The 24,672-nt window shown below is 38.6% G+C and overlaps 1 protein-coding gene across 2 annotated transcripts in view; it reads left to right on the top strand.

The window, feature by feature from the left end:
* Positions 1-507: 507 nt before the first annotated feature.
* The window catches only part of RBL1 (RB transcriptional corepressor like 1), a 61,232-nt gene continuing 37,067 nt past the window's right edge, over positions 508-24,672 (top strand). For both annotated transcript variants that reach the window (XR_009596103.1, XM_027977173.3), the window contains exons 1-11: positions 508-734; positions 3,724-3,857; positions 12,214-12,414; positions 12,666-12,730; positions 12,832-12,960; positions 13,072-13,232; positions 14,932-14,981; positions 15,583-15,769; positions 16,743-16,909; positions 23,654-23,766; positions 23,951-24,054. Coding sequence is in view for 1 of the 2 variants with exons in the window: in XM_027977173.3 (XP_027832974.1) it covers positions 579-734; positions 3,724-3,857; positions 12,214-12,414; positions 12,666-12,730; positions 12,832-12,960; positions 13,072-13,232; positions 14,932-14,981; positions 15,583-15,769; positions 16,743-16,909; positions 23,654-23,766; positions 23,951-24,054 (1,467 nt within the window). In the remaining variant the exon portion in view is untranslated. The remainder of the gene's footprint in view (positions 735-3,723; positions 3,858-12,213; positions 12,415-12,665; positions 12,731-12,831; positions 12,961-13,071; positions 13,233-14,931; positions 14,982-15,582; positions 15,770-16,742; positions 16,910-23,653; positions 23,767-23,950; positions 24,055-24,672) is intronic.

Raw genomic sequence — 24,672 nt, 5'->3', positions numbered from 1 at the left:
CTCCCCCGCCCTTGATGCTGTGGGACCACTTTTTTCAGTCCCCTCCTCCATTTCCTAATTCAGAGAGCAAGTTCCGATCAAACTGTGATTTGAGTCCTGGGGTAGACAGGCCCATGGGTTGGCGGGGCAGAAGACGTTTCTTCCTAAGATGAACAGGGTCACCTCGCTATTGGTAGACCTGCCTGAACCAAACAGCGACCAGGAAAGGGATGCGCCGCTGGCGCCAAAGCTGGATACAGACTACAACTCCCGGCAGACCCTGCGCGCGGACTGCCGATCCCTCCGCTACCAATTTGCCCCGCCGGCTGTGTTCTCCGCTGCCCGCCAAGGGCCAAATCCAGGTGTTTTTAGGCCCCGAAGTCGGTCTTCTTATCACATATCCGGAGAGGGACGGCTGGGAGCCCTGGAGGAGAAACGGACTTTTTTGAAGAGAAACGCGGATGCAGACCATCGAAGAGACGTCGTTCTGCAGCTCCCGATTTTCGCGCGCTTTTGGCGCGGGTGGTTGTGGGTAGCGCGCCCAGGACGGAGAAAGGAGCCGGGGGGCTGTGACCGAGCCGCCCGCCGGGCCTGAGGGGATGGACGAGGACGATCCCCACGCTGAGGGGGCGGCAGTGGTCGCCGCGGCCGGGGAAGCGCTGCAGGCCCTGTGCCAGGAGCTGAACCTGGACGAGGGGAGCGCAGCCGAAGCCCTGGACGACTTCACTGCCATCCGGGGCAACTACAGCTTAGAGGTGAGCGGCGGCAGGTGGGGCGGCGGGACAGAGCTCGCCAGACCCCACCCCCGCCCCGCCCCTACCCCACCCTGTGGGGCGGTGGGAGTTTCCCCACCGGGAAGGGTCTCTGCCCAGCCGGGCGCCGAGGAGTGCGAAGCTGGAAGGGAGGGTATAGATCCCATCTCTCCATTTATTTTGAGGCGGGAAACCGAATTCCGGAAAAGGAGTGGCTTTTCCAAGGTCACACGCCACTCAGGGGTCGTCCCCTGGTCTTCAGACCAGCGCCGCAGACGTCTTGGGACTGCCCTTAAGTCTCTTTGAGAAGCAAATACCACAACGATAAAAGCCTAAATGACTTGTGTGCCAAGACGCCGCTGCCCAGCGCTTTAGCCGTGTCGTCTTACTTGGTTCTCTCCACAACCCTTTGACTATGTTCTGTGATCCCCATTACACAGATGAGGAAGCTGAACCCCAAAGAGGTTAAGCCCAAGGTCGCCCGGTTAATGGTGGAGCCAGACTGAGTCTGAGCCATAATCTCTCTACCCTGCCGGCCCGAAGTGTGGGTTGCTTTTTTTTTTTTTTTTTTTTTTTGCCGTTTTGCCGCGGCACAGCTATTTCATCAGAGCCAGTTGTGCACACAAGGCTTATCTCTGGGCCCCAGATTCCTCCTTCTTCAGACGGGGATAATTAGATGGTCTTGACGCTAAACACAGTGTCTGTCTCTGAACAAAGTAAAATGTAAACTATCATTAGATTTTCCCCAGCTATTCTTGCGTTAAGTCCTCACAACAGTCTGTGACATGACAGGGATGGGAGTATTAATCCTGCTGTCCAGGTATCAAGGCCAGGAGGGTTGTGTTGCCCAAGTTCATTCTGCTAATCATCGCAGAAACCCAAACAAGCATAAGCCCAGTATAGAGGTAGAATTATGATGGAATATATTTGCAGTGGCCTCATGATGAAAAGTTTTTGTGATCTAAGAGGGCTGAACTCAGTGTTGTTCTGACTCATCACCCAGTAGAATAGTTAATCGCTGAGTTCAAAGGCATAGAGTTGGAAATTTGGAGTTGACTGTTTATGTGTGTGTCAGTATTATAAGGGAGAAGAAGAGAGACTCTTGTTTGTCTCCAGGGTAGGACTGGATAGACTGGATTAAGGACAGTCATCTGCATCTCTGGGTGACTCGACTGGAAAGCTGAAGAAAGGAGGAGAAAGTAAGGGAGATTATAACTTACAGCCTCTCGATTGAAAACAAACTTTTTAGAATCCAGAGAAAGCATTTCTGACATCCCAAGTCTTCATTTAGTCTCTCATTGAATGCACATTGCTGAGTGTAGACTGTGTTGAAGGCATTAAACTAGGCGCCTCTTTCAGATTCTTGAATATGCCTAGCTTGCTCCTAACTTTCTCCATGCCAGCCCCTCTGCCTGGACACTTCACTCCCCACTCAAGAGAAAGTTTAAGAGCCAAATCTCCAGTTAGGCAGAGTTGATCAGGGTATCTTAATGTTTGACTTAATTCACAGCTGTGTTGAATTAAGATTTTGTGTTTATTCTATTGAAAGTGTTTTGTTTTCCTCTTCTTTGTTGCTTTGTTTTTGGTGAAAGGCATTTTCATATATCTGCTGCTTAAGAACCCCTCTGCCCAGTCCCTGTCCTCTTTATAGTCTACTTGACAAGCTCCTGATTACCCACCCCACTTCACCCATACTTTTTAATGATTTATCACCACTTACCACTTACGTCTCCTTCCGTGAACCCTTCTGTGACCCCCCTCCAGTCAAAATCAGTTGCTCACTACACTATATTTTCCCATAACGCTTTATTTTCAATTCTTAAAACATGTATCTCACCAATTATAGATAATAATATCTGTTCCTCTTAGTTCTACACTTGGAGTTTTATAAGATCAGAGTGTTTTTGTATTTTGAAGGCCTAGTATCAAGGAACTAATTTAAATACTATAGGTGCTTTTTATTTTTAGAAAACAGTCAAAGTAGTAATTTTGGTTCTTAAAGTTTCTCTATATTAATAGTGTTTTCGTCTAGTAGCCTGTATCCAAAAGCTCTATAATACTTGGGTGTTATACCCAAACAATTCGTTAATCAAGGCGTCTAAAAGTATTCAACCTTAAGCTTACCTGCCTCAAGCAGTTAAGACTGCTTCACTGCTTTAGGGCAGGAACACTAGGTCTTAGATTTATTAGTAGCTACCCATTTCTGCTCACCCCTTTTGGATTATTGCAGGAAATCTTTATTAGTCATTTTTATTCTGCTAGAGTCTGGTCTTAAAGAGGATCTGCACTACAGTATTGTGTTATGCTATGAGATTTGTGGCTAGTTCTTAATTTCATGTAAAGCTCAGCAATGAAGTCATAAAGTGAATCTAGCTTCAGTAGCTCAAGTCTAGTGTTGAATTCTCAAATGTCACCTTTTTTGTAGCATTGTAAATTGAAATATCTGCTAAGATAGAGAGCCATACTTAGACTGTGTTAAAGATTAGGGTAAATAATTCCCCCAATTTCTACCTCACAAAACTGACAATCTCCTTTATGTTGAACACGATAGGTATTAGTTTTTATATGCGTGATTCTTTTGCCATCGTTCTACTTTGTTCTTTCCTTTTCTCTGCCAAAGTGATTAAAAAAGAAACAAAATGATAGGAACTTCCACATCATCAAGGCCATGACTGGTGTTATAATATTGAAAAAGCTAATGCTGAGAAATTGAGAACGTTTTCAGTAATATTAGATTTGGGGTGTAGATGAGAGATCTATATTTAGAGTAATATCAATTCACCATGTTACACAGGACTGAGAGTAAGGAATTTTATACCCATTTTTGCAACCAACTAAGCTTTCTGACCTTGGGCAAATATCCTCACTTCTCTCTCGCCTGTTAATACAGTATGAAAATTAGACCAGATAATCCTAAGGTCTCTTTTGAGTCTAGAATTCAAGTGTTCTAACGAAATATATCCATTTTGCTGTTTTATCTTTTGCCTGCCAGGGAGAAGTTATACACTGGTTGGCGTGTTCGTTGTATGTTGCTTGCCGCAAAAGCATCATTCCCACAGTTGGCAAGGGTATCATGGAAGGAAATTGCGTTTCACTTACCAGAATACTACGTTCAGCTAAACTAAGGTAAAGCACTTTTTCAAACATTACTTTATAAATCCTGAATTTAACTTTAGAATTTAATTTCTCTTCATTTTAAATCATTTAGCTTCATCCCATTCTAAGTTTTTTTTTTACAGTTCTCACATTTTTTCCCCAGTTCTCACATTCTTTCTCTGACTTTCTTCCTCAAATTCTAACTTCAACCAAAGGCCCCTGTTCTAAATCTTTTCTTTTAATTGAGTTACAATTTATAAGTCATATAATTTACTTACTTGCACAATTCAGTGATTTGGGGTATTTTTTACAGAGTTAAGTAACTATCACCACAGGCATTACGGGCACAGAGATTTTGTTTTTGGTTTTTTTTTTTTTTTTGGCTGCACCATGCAGCAGGTGGGATCTTTGTTCCCCAATCAGGGATTGAACTTGTGCCCCCTGCATTGGAAGCATGGAGTCTTAACTTCTGGACTGCCAAGAATGTTACTAAATCTCTTTATCTATGATTTTTTTCATTAATATTTTAACTTTGAGAATAATTTGAAGCTTTCAGAAAAGTTGCAAAAATAAGAAAATTACAAAGATCATCCATACACCCTTGACCTAGACTCACCTTTTAGTGACATTTTACTCCATTTGTTTTATCATTTAATCTTTTTCCCTTAAATAATGTATTTTCCTCAACTACTTCAATTTAAGTAGCATCCATTATAGCCCTATACCCCTAAATATTTCAGTGTGTGTTTCCTTAAATAACTATAGTACAGTTATCCATGTCAACAAAATTAAATCTTGATACAATAATTTTCTATAACATCTCTATTCTAGTGTTATTACTTGATGCAGTAAAATTTTTTTCTTTTTTTCGTCTATTCTGGGTCCTTATTGCCGCTCATCGGCTTCTCTAGTTGCAGCACAGGGGCCAGTGCATGTGGCCTCAGTAGTTGCAGTGTGCGGGCTTAGTTGCCTTATGGCATGTGGGATCTTAGTTCCCCAACCAGGGATCAAACCCGTCCCCTGCATTTGGAAGGTGGATTCTTCACCACTGGACCACCAGGGAAGTCACTAATTTTAAGTGACTATGTAGATCTTTATAGATTTGGGAAAATATGCAGCAAATATTGCTAAATCATACTGCAAAATGCTGAAGAAGTATAGATTCATACATATACCTGTAAAACTAGAAGATTTTTATTGAATATTTACCTGTGTGCCAGATATTATGTGCTAATAGTTTACATATCTTTATTCATTTAATCCTCACAGTAATCCTATCAAATAAATCTCATTTTAAAGATGAGGAAGCCAAGTCACCACGAGGTTAAATTATATCTAGTGGTTATATACCTAAGTGGCAGAGCCTCTGAAGTCCATGCTGTGTTACTTATGTTATCAGTAAACAAATATACATTAGTGTGTCTTCTTTTGAATTGTATCTTTAATTCAGCTTCAGTTTACAAAAAAAATTAGCCTAAGCAATTTCCAACTTAAAAAGAAAGTTTCATGTGGGAATTCCCTGTCTGTCCAGTGGTTAGGGCTATACACTCACTACAAAAGACCTGGGTTTAATCCCTGGTCAGGGAACTAAGATCCTGTAAGGCATGAGGTGCTGCCAAAAAAAACCCACAAGTTTTGTGTAAATATTTGTTCTGCTCTTAATAGTGTTAAAAATTAGTATCTATTTTATAATTTGAATTTTAAATTCTTAATAAAGCAGTTGTCTGAGTCTCATTAAGTAGTGAGAAGTAATTTTTCCTTATTTTTTTACAAGTTTTTTAATAACTTGTGATTTAAATCAAGATTATTTTCATTCACTTATTATTTTCATATTTATTAGAACCTGAATGAAAAATTACTTTCCATAATTTTAATAGAAACATTGATATTCATTTTTTACAAAGCAGTTTTCCTTTTTGCCTTTTGAGTACCCTTAAAATTAGATAGTGTGCCACTATTTGGACATATGTTCCATATTATCATCTTTTCTCTGTACTTGGTTTTTGCTGGCAGGGTGAGTCACAGCTCCCAGTAAGCCATGCAGTCAGGAGGGTAAACAGCCAATAGATTTACAACTATTCTGTCTCACAGCCATTCTGTTTTTCACTTTCAGTAGAGTATTTGTTAAATTATGTGAGACAGTCAACACTTTTTTTTTTTTTTTAATAAAATAGGCTTTGTGTTAGATAATTTTACCCAACTGTAGGCTAATGTAAGCACCTGAGCATGTTTAAGGTAGGCTAGGCTAAGTTGTGATGTTCAGTAGGTTTAGGTATATTAAATGCATTTTCAGCTTATATTTTCAACTTACAGTAGGGTTACAGGTTATATCCTGTAACCCCATTTGTAAATTGAGGAAGCTCTGTACACACATAAATAACATAGAGAGAGGTGGATGACAAAGCAAATATGCAAAATGCAAAATTGGTGAATATTGGTGAATAAAGAAGTTCTTACATACAATTCTTGCAACTTTTCTGTAAGTTTGATGCTATTTCAAAGTAAAAAGTTTAAAGGATAAAAGGGAATGTTCAGATGCATTTATGGCACATCCATATAGTGGAATAAAATCCAGCTCTTAACATTATGGAAGGACGTTCATGTGAGCTGAGAGGAAATGATCTCCAAAATGACAGGGAAAAAGAGAAGTATAGAATATCTCTTGTAGGTAGTATGATTTCATTTGAGTGCGGAAAAAGTATTTAAGTAGGTATGTATTCATAAATACCCTAAAAAGTTCTGCAAGGATAAATAAGAAACTAGTAACAATATAATTGTGACTTTCTCTGCCTCAGCAGTAAAGAATCTACTTGCAGTGTAGGAGATCCAGGTTCACTCCCTGGATGGGGAAGGTATAATTAGTCACTAAGGCAAAGTTGGTTGCTTTAGTGGAAGAAAACTGGGAGGGAGGTGATGGACAAGGAGAGATACTTTCCATCATGTATCCTTCAGTACCTTTGAAATTTTGTAAATATGTACATTACTTATTAAAAGAAAAAGAAAACTGTCATAGGATAGCATGATATCTATCTTTGTATAAATATTTTTGCCTATATCTTTGACTCTCTCCTTAGATTCTCATAAAAATCAATTTTTGGATGAAAAAATTGAGTGTTTTTAAGACTTTATATTCATGTTGCCAAGTTACCTTTAGAAAGGTAATTAGTAATACTTCTAGCACATTTCACTGTATCCTTTTTGGAGTAGCATTTTTTTTTAAACAGCCCTATTGAGATATAATCCACATATCTAGTTAAAGTATATAGCTCAACAGTTTTTAATATAGTCACATACTGACTACAATTTTAGAACATTTTCATCACCCCAAAAAAGAAACCTCATACTCATTAGCATTCACATGTTATACCTCCACTAAATCCCCTTCCTCTGGCAACCACTAATTCACTTTCTGTCTTTTTGCCTTTCCTGGACATTTCCTATAAACAGAATCATACAATATATGATATTTCTTTGTGATTGGCTTCTTTAACTTAGCATAATGTTTTTAAGGTTCATCCATGTTGTAGCATATATCAGCATTTTATTCCTTTCTATGACTGAATAATTTTCCATTGCATGGATATAAACATTTTATTACTTTTTTGGTTGATGGACATTTGAGTTGTTTCTACTTTGGGCTCTTATGAATAATGTTGCTATGAATGTGTACAGCTTTTTATGTGGACGTATTTCTCATTTCTCTTAGATGTATATATAAGAATTGTTGTGTCATGTGGTAACTCTGGTTAACCTTTTGAGGAGCTATCAAGCTGTTTTTCAAAATGACTATACTAGTCATTCTATGAAGATTCCAATTTATCCACATCTTGTCAAAACTTATTATCTATTTTTTTTAAGATTTTACTTACTTGTTTATTTATTTATGGTTCTGCTGGGTCTTCATTGCTGCACAAGCTTTCTCTAGTTGGCATGAGCAGGGACTACCCTCTAACTGTGGTATGTGGGCTTCTCATTGCAGTGGCTTTTGTTGTGGAGCACGGGCTCTAGAGTTCATGGGCTCATTAGCTGTGGCTCCCATGCTCTAGACCATAGGCTCAGTAACTGTGGTGCATGAGCTTAGTTGCCCTGCAGTATGAAGGATGTTTCCAGATTAGGGATCAAGCCTGTGTCGCCTGCGTTGGCAGCAGATTCTTAACCACTGGACTACCAGGGAAGTTGCTATCTGTCTTTTTTTTTTAATAGTTAAGTACCCATGAAGTGGTGTCTCATCATGGTTTTGATTTGTATTTCCCTAATGGCTAATCAAGGCTATGGTTTTTCCTGTATGGATGTATGGATGTGAGAGTTGGACTGTGAAGAAGGCTGAGCACCGAAGAACTGATGCTTTTGAACTGTGGTGTTGGAGAAGACTCTTGAGAGTCCCTTGGACTGCAAGGAGATCCAACCAGCCCATTCTGAAGGAGATCAACCCTGGGATTTCTTTGGAAGGAATGATGCTGAGGCTGAAGCTCCAGTACTCTGGCCACCTGATGCGAAGAGTTAACTCATTGGAAAAGACTCTGATGCTGGGAGGGATTGGGGGCAGGAGGAGAAGGGGACGACAGAGGATGAGATGGCTGGATGGCATCAACTGACTCGATGGACGTGAGTCTGAGTGAACTCTGGGAGTTGGTGATGGACAGGGAGGCCTGGTGTGCTGCGATTCATGGGGTCGCAAAGAGTTGGACACGACTGAGCGACTGAACTGAACTGAACTGAACTGAATGGCTAATGAGAAACCTATATGTAGGTCAGGAAGCAACAGTTAGAACTGGACATGGAACAACAGACTGGTTCCAAATAGGAAAAGGAGTACGTCAAGGCTGTATATTGTCACCCAGTTTGTTTAACTTATATGCAGAGTATATCATGAGAAACGCTGGGCTGGAGAAAGCACAAGCTGGAATCAAGATTGCCGGGAGAAATATTATTAACCTCAGATATGCAGGTGACACCACCCTTATAGCAGAAAGTGAAGAGGAACTAAAAAGCCTCTTGATGAAAGTGGAAGAGGAGAGTGAAAAAGTTAGCTTAAAGCTCAACATTCAGAAAATGAAGATCATGGCATCTGGTCCCATCATTTTATGGGAAATAGATGGGGAAACAGTAGAAACAGTGTCAGACTTTATTTTTGGGGCTCCAAAATCACTGCAGATGGTGACTGCAGCCATGAAATTAAAAGACGCTTACTCCTTGGAAGAAAAGTTATGACCAACCTAGATAGCATATTGAAAAGCAGAGACATTACTTTGCCAACAAAGGTCCATCTATAGTCAAGGCTATGGTGGTCATGTATGGATATAAGAGTTGGACTATGAAGAAGGCTGAGCACTGAAGAATTGATGCTTTTGAACTGTAGTGTTGGAGAAGACTCTTGAGAGTCCCTTGGACTGCAAGGAGATCCAACCAGTCCATTCTGAAGGAGATCAGCCCTTGGTGTTCTTTGGAAGGAATGATGCTGAAGCTGAAACTCCAGTACTTTGGCCACCTGATGCAAAGAGTTGACTCATTGAAAAAGACTGATGCTGGGAGGGATTGGGGGCAGGAGGAATAGGGGACAACAGAGGATGAGATGGCTGGATGGCATCATCAACTCAATGGACATGAGTCTGAGTGAACTCCAGGAGATGGTGATGGACAGGGAGGCCTGGCATGCTGCGATTCATGGGGTCACAAAGAGTCGGACACGACTGAGCGACTGAACTGAACTGAATGGCTAATGATGTTGAGCATCTTTCATATGCTTTTTGGAGTACTGTATTCTTTGTAATAGATTTTCAATGAAACAAAAACTCTTTTGAAAGCTGTGAAGTTTACTTTGTGTTTTAATTTAGTTAAAAAAAAATCACATTCATAGTTTAAGTGATATCAGTCCTATAAGGCTGCTTTGTTTTCAAACACTCTGATGTACTTTGTTCCAGGTTCAGTTCAGTTCAGTCACTCAGTCGTGTCCGACTCTTTGCAACCCCATGAATTGCAGCACACCAGGCCTCCCTGTCCATCACCAACTCCCAGAGTTCACCCAGACTCATGTCCATCGAGTCGGTGATGGCATCCAACCATCTCATCCTCTGTTGTCCCCTTCTCCTCCTGCCCCTAATCCCTCCCAGCATCAGGGTCTTTTCCAATGAGTCAACTCTTCGCATCAGGTGGCCAAAGTATTGGAGTTTCAGCTTTAGCATCATTCCTTCCAAAGAACACCCAGGACTGATCTCCTTTAGAATGGGCTGGTTGGATCTCCTTGCAGTCCAAGGGACTCGCAAGAGTCTTCTCTAGCACCACAGTTCAAAAGCATCAATTCTTCGGCACTCAGCTTTCTTTACAGTCCAACTTTCACATCCATACATGACCACTGGAAAAACCATAGCCTTGACTAGATCTTTGTTGGCAAAGGAATGTCTCTGCTTTTGAATATGCTATCTAGGTTGGTCATAACTTGCCTTCCAAAGAGTAAGCATCTTTTAATTTCATGGCTTCAGTCACCATCTGCAGTGATTTTAGAGCCCCCAAAAATAAAGTCTGACAGTTTCCACTGTTTCCCTATCTATTTCCCATGAAGTGAAGGGACCGGATGCCATGATCTTCGTTTTCTGAATGTTGAGCTTTAAGCCAGCTTTTTCACTCTCCTCTTTCACTTTCATCAAGAGGCTTTTTAGTTCTTCACTCTGCCATAAGGGTGGTGTCATCTGCATATCTGAGGTGATTGATATTTCTCCCAGCAATCTTGATTCTAGCATGTGCTTCTTCCAGCCCAGCGTTTCTCATGATGTACTCTGCATATAAGTTAAATAAGCAGGGTGACAATATACAGCCTTGACGTACTCCTTTTTCTATTTGGAACCAGTCTGTTGTTCCATGTCCAGTTCTAACTATTGCTTCCTGACCTGCATACAGAGTTCCCAAGAGCCAGGTCAGGTGGTCTGGTATTCCCATCTCTTTCAGAATTTTCCACAGTTGATTGTGATCCACACAGTCAACGGCTTTGGCATAGTCAATAAAGCAGAAATAGATTTTTGGGATAGCAATATGTACATTGGATTTATATGAGAACATATTAGTCATGGCTCTTATTTATAAAAAAAAAAAAAAATACCAGCTACCAACTTTAGCTCTCTTAAGGAGAAAAAAAAATGTATTGAAAGAATATTGGATAGCTGACAAAGTCTTTAGGATAATTTGAGAAATTAGGCTTAGAAAATGACCAGGAGAAAGACAGGCTGGCTACACAATCAAAGAGTGTATCACAGAACCCATCTAATAGGTACACAGCTTGCATGGCCAGCAGTGCTGTCCCTGGATGTTGGCAATGTTTTAGCCCCTAGGAGCTGCTGTTGAGCTCCGTAAGAATTTACCACTTCCTCATTTCTGTGCCGTCACCTCCAGATTCAAAAACCAAACAGATATATCTGATTAAGGACCTTAGGTTTTATGCCTTCACCCTGAGTTCCAATGCAGCTGACCGTTCTAGTAGAAAATCCTCAGACAAAAGAAAGAATAGAATTTCACATGCTGAGCATCCCTGTCTCCAACAAAGCCCTCTATAGTCTCTCTCTATAGAGAGACTATCATTTTATCAGCCAAAAAAATTTTAGTAATCTAGCTTCTTTTCTTTTTTTGCTGCTCTTGATAAGAATCTTAAAAAGACTCAGCTTTTTAGATTTCATTCAGCATGTCTGGAGTTTGAACTTCTATGGACAACTAACTGATGATTTCTTCCACCGCCTTTAAAAAAAGATATCACATGCATTCTGTAATAACACTAGACACTTAAATGAACTTTAACACTACAAAATTTCAGTCCAAGACCTTCCTAACGTGGGAACATAAAAAAATCCACTTATAATTGTATAAAACAGAAATGTAGAGCCATAGTCCATTAAGTGATTTTTCTGGGTATGTTCTACCTTCTTAGGTATATATTGATATTTGATAGTAGAACCACGTGTTGTAACACAAACACTTGAATTTTATTCTTTCCCTATAACAGTCTGGTGCTTTGTGAGCAACTTCCAGAATCTAATATTGAGACAGGCTGTCTTTCCTCAGACTAGTTTTGTGAACTCATCAGTCTGTTGACTAACATTTACTTTGTAATTTATATTCAGAGTATTGTCTAGGTACTACAGAGAATAAAAGAAGTAGATAGGTACTAGCTGCATAGTCAAAGATATTTTATGTATTGACTGTTAATTCAGAGTTCACATTCTCACAGTGATTCTGGGAACCAAAGTAATTTCATAGTACTTGAAATGGGTTTTTTTTGTCTCTCTTTTTTTAAAAAATAAATTCAGGGATTTTAATAAAGATTCTTAGATATAAGTAGAGTGTCTTCTTTTCCTACCATTATATGGATTCATTTTAAATTTGCTTTTTTCTGTTTGTTTAGTTTAATACAGTTTTTTAGTAAAATGAAGAAATGGATGGACATGTCAAACCTGCCACAAGAGTTTCGTGAACGTATAGAAAGGCTAGAAAGAAATTTTGAGGTGTCTACGGTAATTTTCAAAAAATTTGAGCCAATTTTTTTAGATATATTTCAAAATCCATATGAAGAGCCACCAAAGTTACCACGAAGCAGGAAGCAGAGGTGAGACACTTTATGCTCATATAATTGACATAGAAATTATGATACGAACTTCCTAAGGGCATTTGCATTTTAAAAGTCAACTTTTTAACCCCATTTAATAAACCATGGTTGTCTGTCCTTTGTGAATGGGATTTTATATGTAATTTGACTTTACTACTTGGTGTATTTGGTGTTTCAATTTTTAAGTGACAAATGTGGAATGATTTTTAGTAAGTTAGATAAAAAGTACATTCCCCCCACCCCTTTTTTAGGAGGATTCCTTGCAGTGTTAAAGAGCTCTTTAATTTCTGCTGGACACTGTTTGTTTATACTAAGGGTAAGATGACACTTTCAGTTGCTTTATATTTCTGTTGTGGGAACTCGGTGCTATTTGACATGGAAGGTTCCTGGGTTTTATGTCTCTTTTTTCTTGTAAAGGTAATTTTCGTATGATTGGAGATGATTTAGTAAACTCTTATCATTTACTTCTGTGCTGCTTGGATCTAATTTTTGCCAATGCCATTATGTGCCCAAATAGACAAGAATTGCTAAATCCATCATTTAAAGGTGAGACCTTATTTATTTTTGAAAACTGATAATCAATTTTTAGAAAAAGAGTATTAAAAGTTGATCATATTCTTTTTTCCATCCATTGTTTCTTATACCCTGTCAAACTAGGTTTACCATCTAATTTCCAAACTGCTGACTTTCGGGCTTCTGAAGAACCTCCCTGCATCATTCCTGTACTGTGTGAACTGCATGACGGACTTCTGGTAGAAGCCAAAGGAATAAAGGAGCATTACTTTAAGCCATATATTTCAAAACTCTTTGATAGGAAGGTACTGTACTTACATTTAAATGATTCAGCTCCTGTGGGTCAGCAGTAACAGCCTCCAGGAGAAAACAATATTTTAAGAAAGTTCTTAACATTATAATACTCGGGCTCAAGTTCCCAGGTTTCAGCCTCTGCTGTGATACAGTCCTGGCCTGTGATTTTCTGTGATGTGCAAAACTGAGCTGTGGAAGAATGTGACCAACTGTTTGTCCTGTTAACTAAATGCACAGCCAGAGGCATCTGTAGGAGGTTCTGATAGAGAATTAATGAAGGACAAACATCAGAGTAAGCCTAAGGAAAAGCAGGAGGTCAGAGTAAGCTAGTTTATTGCCAGTATTTGAATACTGTTCACACAATTTGCTGTTTACTAAAAGTAGGATGATATATAACAGCTGTAGCTTTAATTCCATACAAGTAGAGCAAGAGGCCCTGAAAGGATTAGGTCATCACTAACATACGTAACTTCTCTTACGTATACTTTTGTATCTAGTCTTATCTTTCAATAAACAAATATTTATGTGTATATACACAGTATATATATATATATCTGTGTGTGTGTATACTCAAAATATCTCTTTCTAAAACTTTAATCTCCAGCAAAGTAAACTTTAAAGGAACTGAAGGATTTTGTCTATTGTGCTCTGTAGAAGCAGTGCCCTAGTGGCTCCTAGGTATGGTGACCATACATCTTGGTTTGCCTGAGTTATCTAGGTTTTGGCTGTTGGTGTGGCATAATTACTAGAATGTCTCCTTTTTTCACTCCAGAAGTATCCTGGTTTGAACAGTGGTTCTCTTGCCCATGGGCCACAGACCGTTTATTTGGCCTGTTTAGGGTGTTTTACGTTTTTATTTTGTTCAATTTTTAGCTTAACACATGAAGACCTTTTATGTGAAAATTTTTTAAAAATCAGAATTGGCAATATTGGTAACTACATAGGTAACGATTGTCAAGCTCAATAATGGCTACCTCTTAGGACAAGGAAGTATGCTTTCTGCCCTCTTCATTTATGTATGTTAAACCCTGACCCCTGAAAGCATTTGAGTTTACCATCCCTGATGTTTGATAATCTAAGAATAGTGTGGATACACAGACAATGTTAATAACAGTGTAATTTTCCTTTCTCACCAATTGTTGTTAGTCACTCAGTCGTGTCTGACTCTTTGTGACCCCATGTAGCCTGCCAGGCTCCTCTGTCCATGGGGATTCTCCAGGCAAGAATACTGGAGGGGGTTGCCATTTCCTTCTTCTCACCAGTAACAGTAGCTATATTCCTTTCATATCTTTTGCTTGTCTGACACATACCATCATTCAATAACTGTTAGTTTCCATTCTGTATAGACAGTCTTTAAAATTGGACAGCTTTCATCAGAATCATTTGGGGAATTTGTTAAAACTGCTGCCACAGTTCAGGCTTTGAGGTCTGTCAAGTGTGCCTTTTTAACAAGTTCCCCTACATGATTGTTATGTCATTAAAATTTGGAAACCATTGCTATGGATAGACTAACTTCAAAGTATTTTGAAATCTTGACATTAAATGTTTTTTAATATTTTATTTGCATACTAAATAGGAGTTACTGGTCTGAAAAAAAAATTTAATAATTCTGTTTTGTGTTTGTGTGTGTTAATTTAGATAAATGTAATGTTCTTGTGTGTACGTTAATATGCTTACTTACGTAATGTCACAATGACTTTTTCTTTCCAGATTTTGAAGGGCGAATGCCTTCTGGACCTTTCCAGTTTTACTGATAATAGGTAATTATCTAGCACTAAAAGTATCAGGCATATCATATACTGTCAGTAATGATTTGTTACAGTTGGTTAAGTGATATGTTGTATCAAGTTAACAGCTCCAAATTCAAATTCAGGTTTCTTCTGCATTGGTGGCATTCAGTGAGTGTTATTGTTAAGCGTTATAGTCTTAAATCTATTTTCAGAAACCATTGGCACTTAAAATATCTGCTCTCCTCAGAAACTCATAAACAGAACCAATGACTTCTGTATTTGAGTTGACATTCTTTCACTAATCAAATATTGGCAAATTTAGAATGTACTTATATTTCAAGGCCACACACAGTTGTTTCCTCAATGATTAGGCCTTAATTAGGTTCAACTAGTTTTCAGATTAAGTACAGATTCTTTTCAGTCACCTTGCAAAATAATTTATTGCCATATATGTGAATGTGAAGAATGTCCATGATCAGATAGAAACCTCAGATATTGTTAGATGGGCAGAGTTAATAAAAACTAGAAAGTCATGAGCTTTTCCATGCTCTGGAGTCAAAATATATCTTTAAGATAAATCCATTGTGTAACTTAGTTGTATCGTAGGAGCTTAAAAGAATTCTCTTTTCAGCAAAGCAGTGAACAAGGAGTACGAAGAATATGTTTTAACTGTTGGTGACTTTGATGAGAGGATCTTTTTGGGAGCAGATGCAGAAGAGGAAATTGGAACCCCTCGGAAGTTCACTGGTGACGGCCCATTAGGGAAACTGACAGCACAGGCTAATGTGGAGTGTAATCTTCAACATCACTTTGAAAAAGTAATATAACCTAGCCTGGCCTCAGTCTTGAATGGTTTTTTTCTGTGTGTGTGTGTGTGTTTCTACTAACAGCAGAAAAGTGAAGAAAGTGAAAGATGCTCAGCTGTATCTGACTCTTTGCAAACCCATGGACTATACAGTCCATGGAATTCTCTAGGCCAGAATACTGGAGTGGGTAGCCTTTCCCTTCTCCAGGGGATCTTCCCAACCCAGAGGTTGCACGCAGGTCTCCTACATTGCAGGTGAATTCTTTACAGCTGGGCCACAACGGAAGCCCAACAGCAGAAGTATCTTTCAAGTTAAATCTTAAATTTCTTCTACTAATTCATATTTCCTATGAAAACTTTAAAGAATAATTTTCAAAACTATAGCATATAGTATTTAGCTCATTTCTTGCTATTTTTCATGCTTGGATATTTTCCCAGAATGCCTGGATTTTCAGTAGACTGTGTGTCTTTGGATGTGAAGACATACTTTTTTCCTGTTTTTTTCTTTGTATCACTTTAGCTGCTGCTTTCTTGCTTTAAAATTTGCTTCCTACCATGTGCTTTTCTCAAACATCAGTCATATTACTCTGGATTTGATTGTTAATAGCCAAGGCTTAATTCTCTGCTTATGTGTTAGGTGGGTTGGAGTATAAGGTCTGCTAGAAAATTCATAGAAACCTAAGTTTTAGTCCCAGCACTTCCATTGCCTTTTGTCAGCTGTTTCCTCGCATGTAAAATGAAAATGTGCATGTTATATTTCAAATGAATTTTATGAAGATAAAATGAGATTGTAGAGAGAAAGCACTGTGAAAAAGTATTATTCAGAGATAGGATGTTATTAGCATAATATTGCTAAAAATGTGGTAGGTAACCAGAAGAGAGAGAAAAAGTAACCTACTAAACATGAATAGAGGGGATGCTATCTGTACTAAATTAGACATGTAATTTAGTGATTTTTAATGTCACATATTTTTCTTTTCTGTCAGAAAACATCATTTGCACCTTCTACCCCTCTGACAGGACGGCGATATTTAAGAGAAAAAGAAGCAGTCATTACTCCTGTTGCTTCAGCCACCCAAAGTGTAAGCCGGCTACAGAGTATTGTAGCTGGATTAAAAAATGCACCAAGTGAACAACTTATAAATATTTTTGAGTGAGTACGATATTATTTTTTCCCAAGGTTTCTTCTAATTTTAAATTAGATTCTATAGTTCATTCTGTTTTCAGTACTTCTGAATTCTGGAGATAATGGATATACATCTGACAAGTTTTACTATACCATTTAAATCACAAAGTATATTGACCTAAAATCAGGTAGAAGTACTATGAAAAATTATATATAAATTTTACTTCATATTATTATAGACTTTGAAGATTAAATGCATCTTAATGGTTATGTAGCTCTAACATTCCACTCTGGTAACACTCCTAATTTATGCATTACTGTTTTGTTTTCTTTTTTAAATGGATTCAATTTAAATGTCCATCAAATGGAAGACTGGTTACATATTGATCGTATAGCCATGAAATGGAATTTTATGCAGTTGTTGGAAAAAAAGACATATTTTTGTAGTAAAGATGATAAAATGAGGCCAGACCAGAGAAACTTATTTCCTGATACCTAATGAAATAACAGGATAATAAAAATCAGCAAACTATCAGCAACCAAATGAAGGATATTATTTCATGCTACAATTTTCCAAAGTGATGGTCAAGAAAGAAAATGAATGCTCCTAGTATGCCCCTTATGATTATACAGTGGAAGTGAGAAATAGATTTAAGGGACTAGATCTGATATATAGAGTGCCTGATAAACTATGGACAGAGGTTCGTGACGTTGTATAGAAGACAGAGATCAAGACCATCTCTATGGAAAAGAAATGCAAAAAAGCAAAATGACTGTCTGAGGAGGACTTACAAATAGCTGTGAAAAGAAGAGAGGCGAAAAGCAAAGGAGAAAAGGAAACATATACCCATTTGAATGCAGAGTTCCAAAGAATAGCAAGAAGAGATAAGAAAGCCTTCCTCAGCGATCAATGCAGAGAAATAGAGGCAAACAACAGAATGGGAAAGACTAGAGATCTCTTCAAGAAAATTAGAGATACCAAGGGAACGTTTCAATGAAAGATGGGCTCAATAAAGGACAGAAATGGTATGGCCCTAACAGAAGCAGACGATATTAAGAAGAGGTGGCAAGAATACACAGAAGAACTGTACAAAAAAGATCTTCATGACCCAGATAATCACGATGGTGTGATCACTCACCTAGAGCCAGACATCCTGGAATGTGAAGTCAAGTGGGCCTTAGAAAGCATCATTACAAACAAAGCTAATGGAGGTGATAGAATTCCAGTTGAGCTATTTCAAATCCTAAAAGATGATGCTGTGAAAGTGTTGCACTCCATATGCCAGCAAATTTGGAAAACTCAGCAGTGGCCACAGGACTGGAAAAGGTCAGTTTTCATTCCCATCCCAAAGAAAGGCAATGCCAAAGAATGCTCAAACTACCGCACAATTGCACTCATCTCACACACTGGTAAAGTAATGCTCAAAATTCTCCAAGCCAGGCTTCAGCAATACATGAACCGTGAACTTCCAGGTGTTCAAGCTGGTTTTAGAAAATGCAGAGGAACCAGAGATCAAATTGCCAGCATCCACTGGACCATCAAAAAAGCAAGAGAGTTCCAGGAAACCCATCTATTTCTGCTTTATTGACTATGCCAAAGCCTTTGACTGTGTGGATCACAATCAACTGTGGAAAATTCTGAAAGAGATGGGAATACCAGACTACCTGACCTGCCTCTTGAGAAACCTATATGCAGGTCAGGAAGCAGCAGTTAGAACTGGACATGGAACAACAGACTGGTTCCAAATAGGAAAAGGAGTATGTCAAGGCTGTATATTGTCACCCTGCTTATTTAACTTATATGCAGAGTACATCGTGAGAAACATTGGGCTGAAAGAAGCACAAGCTGGAATCAAGATTGCTGAGAGAAATATTAGTAACCTCAGATATGCAGGTGACACCACCCTTATGGCAGAAAGTGAAGAGGAACTAAAAGACCTCTTGATGAAAGTGAAAGTGGAGAGTGAAAAGTTTGGCTTAAAGCTCAACATTCAGAAAACGAAGATCATGGCATCCGGTCCCATCACTTCATGGGAAATAGATGGGAAACAGTGGAAACAGTGTCAGACTTTATTTTTTGGGGCTCCAAAATCACTGCAGATGGTGACTGTAGCCATGAAATTAAAAGACGCTTACTCCTTGGAAGGAAAGTTATGACCAACCTAGATAGCATATTGAAAAGCAGAGACATTACGTTGCCAACAAAGGTCCGTCTAGTCAAGGCTATGGTTTTCCCTTGGTCATGTATGGATGTGAGAGTTGGACTGTGAAGAAAGCTGAGCACCGAAGAATTGATGCTTTTGAACTGTGGTGTTGGAGAAGACTCTTGCGAGTCCCTTGGACTGCAAGGAGATCCAACCAATCCATTCTCAAGGAGATCCGCCCTGGGATTTCTTTGGAAGGAATGATGCTAAAGCTGAAACTCCAGTACTTTGGCCACTTCATGCGAACAGTTGACTCACTGGAAAAGACTGTGATGCTGGGAGGGATTGGGGGCAGGAGGAGAAGGGGACAACAGAGGATGAGATGGCTGGATGGCATCACTGATTCGACGGACATGAGTCTGAGTGAACTCCGGAAGTTGGTGATGGATAGGGAGGCCTGGCATGCTGCCATTCATGGGGTTGCAAAGAGTCGGACACGACTGAGTGACTGAACTGAACTGAGTGTGCCCCACCCCCAAGAAGCGTTAGTAAGGGAAAAAAGGGTTTGTTAACAGGATCTTGAAAATGCTCATTAATACTCTAGATATGGAGGGAAACAAATGGAGTGAATAGGCAGATGGGCAAAAAGTCCTATAAATAGAAACCTCCCCAGGTGAAAGTTCCTCTATGCCACCAAGATAGCAGCAGAAATATGAAAAATCCTTAGGGCCTTCCATTTTCTGAGGTTCCTACCTGATTTAAAACTGGAAGGTATCCCTGACCTAGGTATAGTGAACCCTGGAATGGGGATATTTAACTAAATCTCAGAAGAGAAAGCAAAGCCCTGGTCCTCAACAGAAGCTGAACCTAGCACCATCTGTGTTGTACTCACAGTCCCCAAACCTCAGTCTATAGAAAAGTGGACAGAACATTCATCCCCAGCTTCAACCACAGCTCAGAAGATAAACAGATGGCAGTGTAAGTAGGAAGACTCATAGCATCTAATCTACCCTCATAGTATTTGAATAAATCGATCTGGACTGAGCAGTCCATTTAACATGAACAAGTTAAAAAGAAATGGCAAAGCAACTATGCAAACTTTTTAAAATCAATATACTTATTTATTATTTATTTGACTATGTTGGGACTTAGTTGCAGCATGTAGGATCTTGAGGCATTGCAGTACATGGACCCTCTAGTTGTGTGGGCTTAAGTTGCTCCATGGCATATGGGATCTTAGTTCTCTGATTAGGGATCAAACACTGCAAAATAGATTCTAAATACTGGACCACCAGAGAAGTCCCTGTGCAAACATTTTAAAGCACAAGAGAAGGAAGGAAGGAAGAAAATGTGGAATGCAAAAGACAACCTGGAAATAAATAAATGGAAAGACATTCCATGTCTATGGATTATAAGATTTAATATTGTTAAAATGTTCACATTGCCCAAAGCAACCTACAGAATCAGGACAATCCCTATCAAAACCCAATGACATTTCTTATAGAAAAAAAAAATCTAACATTCATAAGGAATTTTGAAGAACTTCTAATAGCTAAAATAAGCTTGAGAAAAAAGCTGGAGGGCTCACACATCTTAATTTCAAAAACACATTATTAAAAAAAACACATTATAAAGCTATAATAATGAAATCAGTAAAATATTGTTATAAAGACAGACATGTAGACTAGACATGGAATAGACTGGCATCCGAAAATGCAGCTTCATGTATATCATCAACTGATCTTTGACAAGGGTGCCAAGACCACACTATAGGGAAAACTGGATGTCCACATGCAGAAGAATGAAAAAAGACTCATTTACATGTACAGAAGTTACTTTAGATACCTATTATAGGTGGAATTTGTGTTTGGCTGGATTAACTTAGTATAACATCTTCAAGGTTCATCCATGTTGTAGTATATAACAGGATTTTAAGGCTGTATATACATATAGAAATATATATACAGCCTTTCTATATATATTTCTATATATAGAAATAATTGAATATTATCTATTATTTGCATAAATAATAGAATATTTTGTATGTATATATACACACACAGTTTATTCATTCATCAGTGGACCTGTAGGTTGTTTCTACATCTTGGCTGTTGTGAGTAATGCTGCAGTACACTTGGGTCTCTTTGAGATATCTCCATGCAAAAAAATGAAGACAGGATTTTGTCTTATGCTTTGTATAGAAGTTGACTAAAAATGGGTTAAAAACCTAAACATGAGACCTGAAACTATTCTGCTAGAAGAAAAAAATTGGTGAAAAGCTTTGCAACATTGAAATTGGCAGTTATTTCTTAGATATGACATCAAAAGTTCAGGTAACAAGCAAAAATAGAGAAATGGGACTACATCATACTTAAATATTTCTGTATGCATTGGAAATAATAGGATGAAAGGCAGCATACTGGAATGCTTGCTTGCTTCTGCATGCTGAATCATGTCTGACTCTTTGTGACACCAAGGACTATAGCCTGCTAGGCTCCTATGTCTATGGGATCATCCCAGCAAGAATAATGGAGTGGATTATCGTTTCTTTTTGCAGGGGATCTTCCCAACTTAGGGATCCAACCCATGTCTCCTGTGGCTCCTCCATTGACAGGCATATTCTTTACCACTGAGCCACCTGGGAAGCCTTACTCCATTAAAAATGAAAATGTTAGTTTCTTAGTCGTGTCTAGCCCCCCAGGCTCCTCTGTGAAAATCTTCAGGCAAGAATACCGGAGTGGGTTGCCATTTCCTTCTCTAGGGAATCTGACCCAGGGATCAAACCCAGGTGTCCCACTTTGAGGACAGATTCTTTACCATTCTGGGCCACCAGGGAAGCCCTATACTAGAATAGGAGAAAACAATTGCAAACTGTATATCAGATAAGTTAATAGCCAGCATATATAAAGAACTCCTACAACTCAAAAAAAAAGCGAAAAACACTTCATTTTAAAAGAGGGCAAAAGACCTGACATTTCTCCAAAGAAGACATACAAATGGCCAAAAAGCATAAGAAGAAAATTCTCAATGTCATTAATCATCAGATAAATGCAAATGAAAACCACAGTGAGATATCACCTCATACCTATTAGAAAGACCACCATCAAAAAAACAGAAAATAACAAGTGTTGATGAGTATTAGAACTGGTGTTCTGTTGCTGGAATTGTAAATGGTATAGCTGGTATGGAAAATAATATGGAGATTTCGCAAATAATTAAAAATAGAATTTTTATGACCTGGCAATCCCACTTTTGGGTGTATTTTCCAAAGAGGTGAAAACAGGATCTCAAAGAGATATTTGCACACCCAAGTTCATTGCAGCATTGCCTACAAGAGTTCTAGAGATCTACTGTACAGTAATGTGTACATAGCTAACAAACTGTACAGTTAAAAAGAGGGTGAGTTTATTATTTGTTTTACCGCATAATGAAATAAAAAAGGCAGCCTAGTTTGAAGAAAATATAAGTCAAGAAGTACAGCTTTGCATTAGAGAAACTCAATAAGAACAAAGTGTTTTGCCACCTATGCTACCTGCCTTTCTACACATGAAGCTGGTCCATTTGAGTATGGGATTGGGAATTCTGAGCCCTGTGCTTTTTGGCTTTCGGCAAGTCACGTTCTTTCTCATAGACTTGGACTTGACGTTTCTGAATCAAAGCCTGTGTTCTGTGGTAACAGAGTTAATACAGTAATACAAAAGTACCAGCATTAATTGCTTCTGGCCAGATATCTTCCTTTTTGATGCTACATTTTTTTTAACGTGTTATTCTTTTGATTTTGGTAAACATTATATGCAATTTTTTTTACATCACAATATATACCTAAACACTGCCCATCATCTAGTCTTTTAAATCAGGTTTATTGAAGTATAGCTCAGTTGGTAAAAAATCCACCTGCAATGCAGGAGACCCCGGTTGGATTCCTGGGTTGGGAAGATCCGCTAAATACGGGATAGGCTACCCACCCCAGTATTGTTGGGCTTCCCTTGTGGCTCAGCTGGTAAAGAATCTGCCTGCAGTGCGAGAGATCTGGGTTTGATCCCTGGGTTGGGAAGATCCCCTGGAGAAGGGAAAGGCTACCCACTCCAGTATTCTGGCCTGGAGAATTCTATGGACTATAGTCCATGGGGTGTCAAAGAGTCAGACATGACTGAGCGACTTTCCCTTCACTTCACTTGAAGTATAATTTATATATGAGAGTCATCTTTTTTACTGTACAGTTGCATGAGATTTGACAAATGCATACAATTGTATCGTCACCATGATGATTAAGACATAGAACAGTCCCCCCAAATTTATGCCCCTTTATATTCAATCCCTACACCATCCTCAGCTTTTGGAAACCACTGATACGTTTTCTGTCCTTATAGTTTTGCCTTTCTAGAATTTCATATAAATAAAAGCATAATATAGAAGACATAGACTCCACTAATGTTGAAATTCTAAAACTATGCCAAATAATTATATTTAAAGGCTGTAGACTAGTTTGAAATATCCCATGTTTATATATCCAGGTTTACAACTTAAAGTAGGACTTTGGTCACTAAAATCCTAATTCTTGAAAGAAGACATGTTAGTAGTCTGTTTTTTTTTTTCCTGGTCATTAGGTTCCTTTTGTGTTTTATAGGTCTTGTATGCGTAATCCTATGGAAAATATTATGAAAATAGTGAAAGGAATAGGAGAGACTTTCTGCCAACACTATACTCAATCAACAGATGAACAGCCAGGATCTCACATAGGTAAGGAGATAAAACTGAAATTGATACAGCATTGAAAGTAGACTGTCCCAAGAAAAATAGAAATCCAAGTTTTTCCTTCCCTGTAGTTTTTAATATATCAGATTTAAGTTTATGTAAATTTTGTTCTTTAGTTATTAACAGCTACATTTCATTTTAGCATGTTTTCTTTTTATTTCCCTCATAGACTTTGCTGTAAACAGACTAAAGCTTGCAGAAATTTTGTATTATAAAATACTAGAGACTGTAATGGTGCAGGAAACACGAAGACTTCATGGAATGGACATGTCAGTAAGTAAATTCACTCTACCAGCCGCTGGCAAGTTCCATAAATCCTAAGCCTGGAAGCTGTGTTGAGAGGCTCTGTAGTTCATTGTAGGTGGTTCATGGTCAGCAGTTAATGGCACACTTGGCCATAATGACATATTAATTGGCCTCCATTGTCTTTGGCACACCCAGTACTAGCCACCTCTTGGCGGAAATGTGGAACATGTAAAATTTGTTTTTGGTATACCGTCATCATCTTTCCCCTTCAGGTCTGTTGTTTGTCCTTCATTCCTAAGTTAACTAATGTTGAAACCTCCCCACCCCCCACAACTATTAATCCAAGTGATAAATATGTGGCCATACCTCTCAGGGATTTTTAAGGAATAAAATGTTAGCAGCTTTTTTTTTTTAATTGCTCCATTTTCTTTGGACGTTTGATTAAGTTGGATCCCTCTCTCCAATAGTTCAGTAAAGAAATTTTTCTAAAAACTCAATCCTAGCATATGATCTTTGTTTCCTCCTCCTCCACTCTCTTTGTCACTTTTGGAGTCTTCTTACCTTAACTTCCAGTAAGAACAAGTTGATGTTTGGGGGTGCTGCTTTAACTGTTAAAATTTCTTTGTGTTTGCACCCTGGAAGCTT

This window comes from Ovis aries, chromosome 13 (assembly GCF_016772045.2).
Source record: "Ovis aries strain OAR_USU_Benz2616 breed Rambouillet chromosome 13, ARS-UI_Ramb_v3.0, whole genome shotgun sequence".
Classification (NCBI taxonomy): domain Eukaryota; kingdom Metazoa; phylum Chordata; class Mammalia; order Artiodactyla; family Bovidae; genus Ovis; species Ovis aries.
The sequence above is the reverse complement of the archived record's forward strand: the minus strand, read 5'-3'. Positions and strand labels throughout refer to the sequence as shown.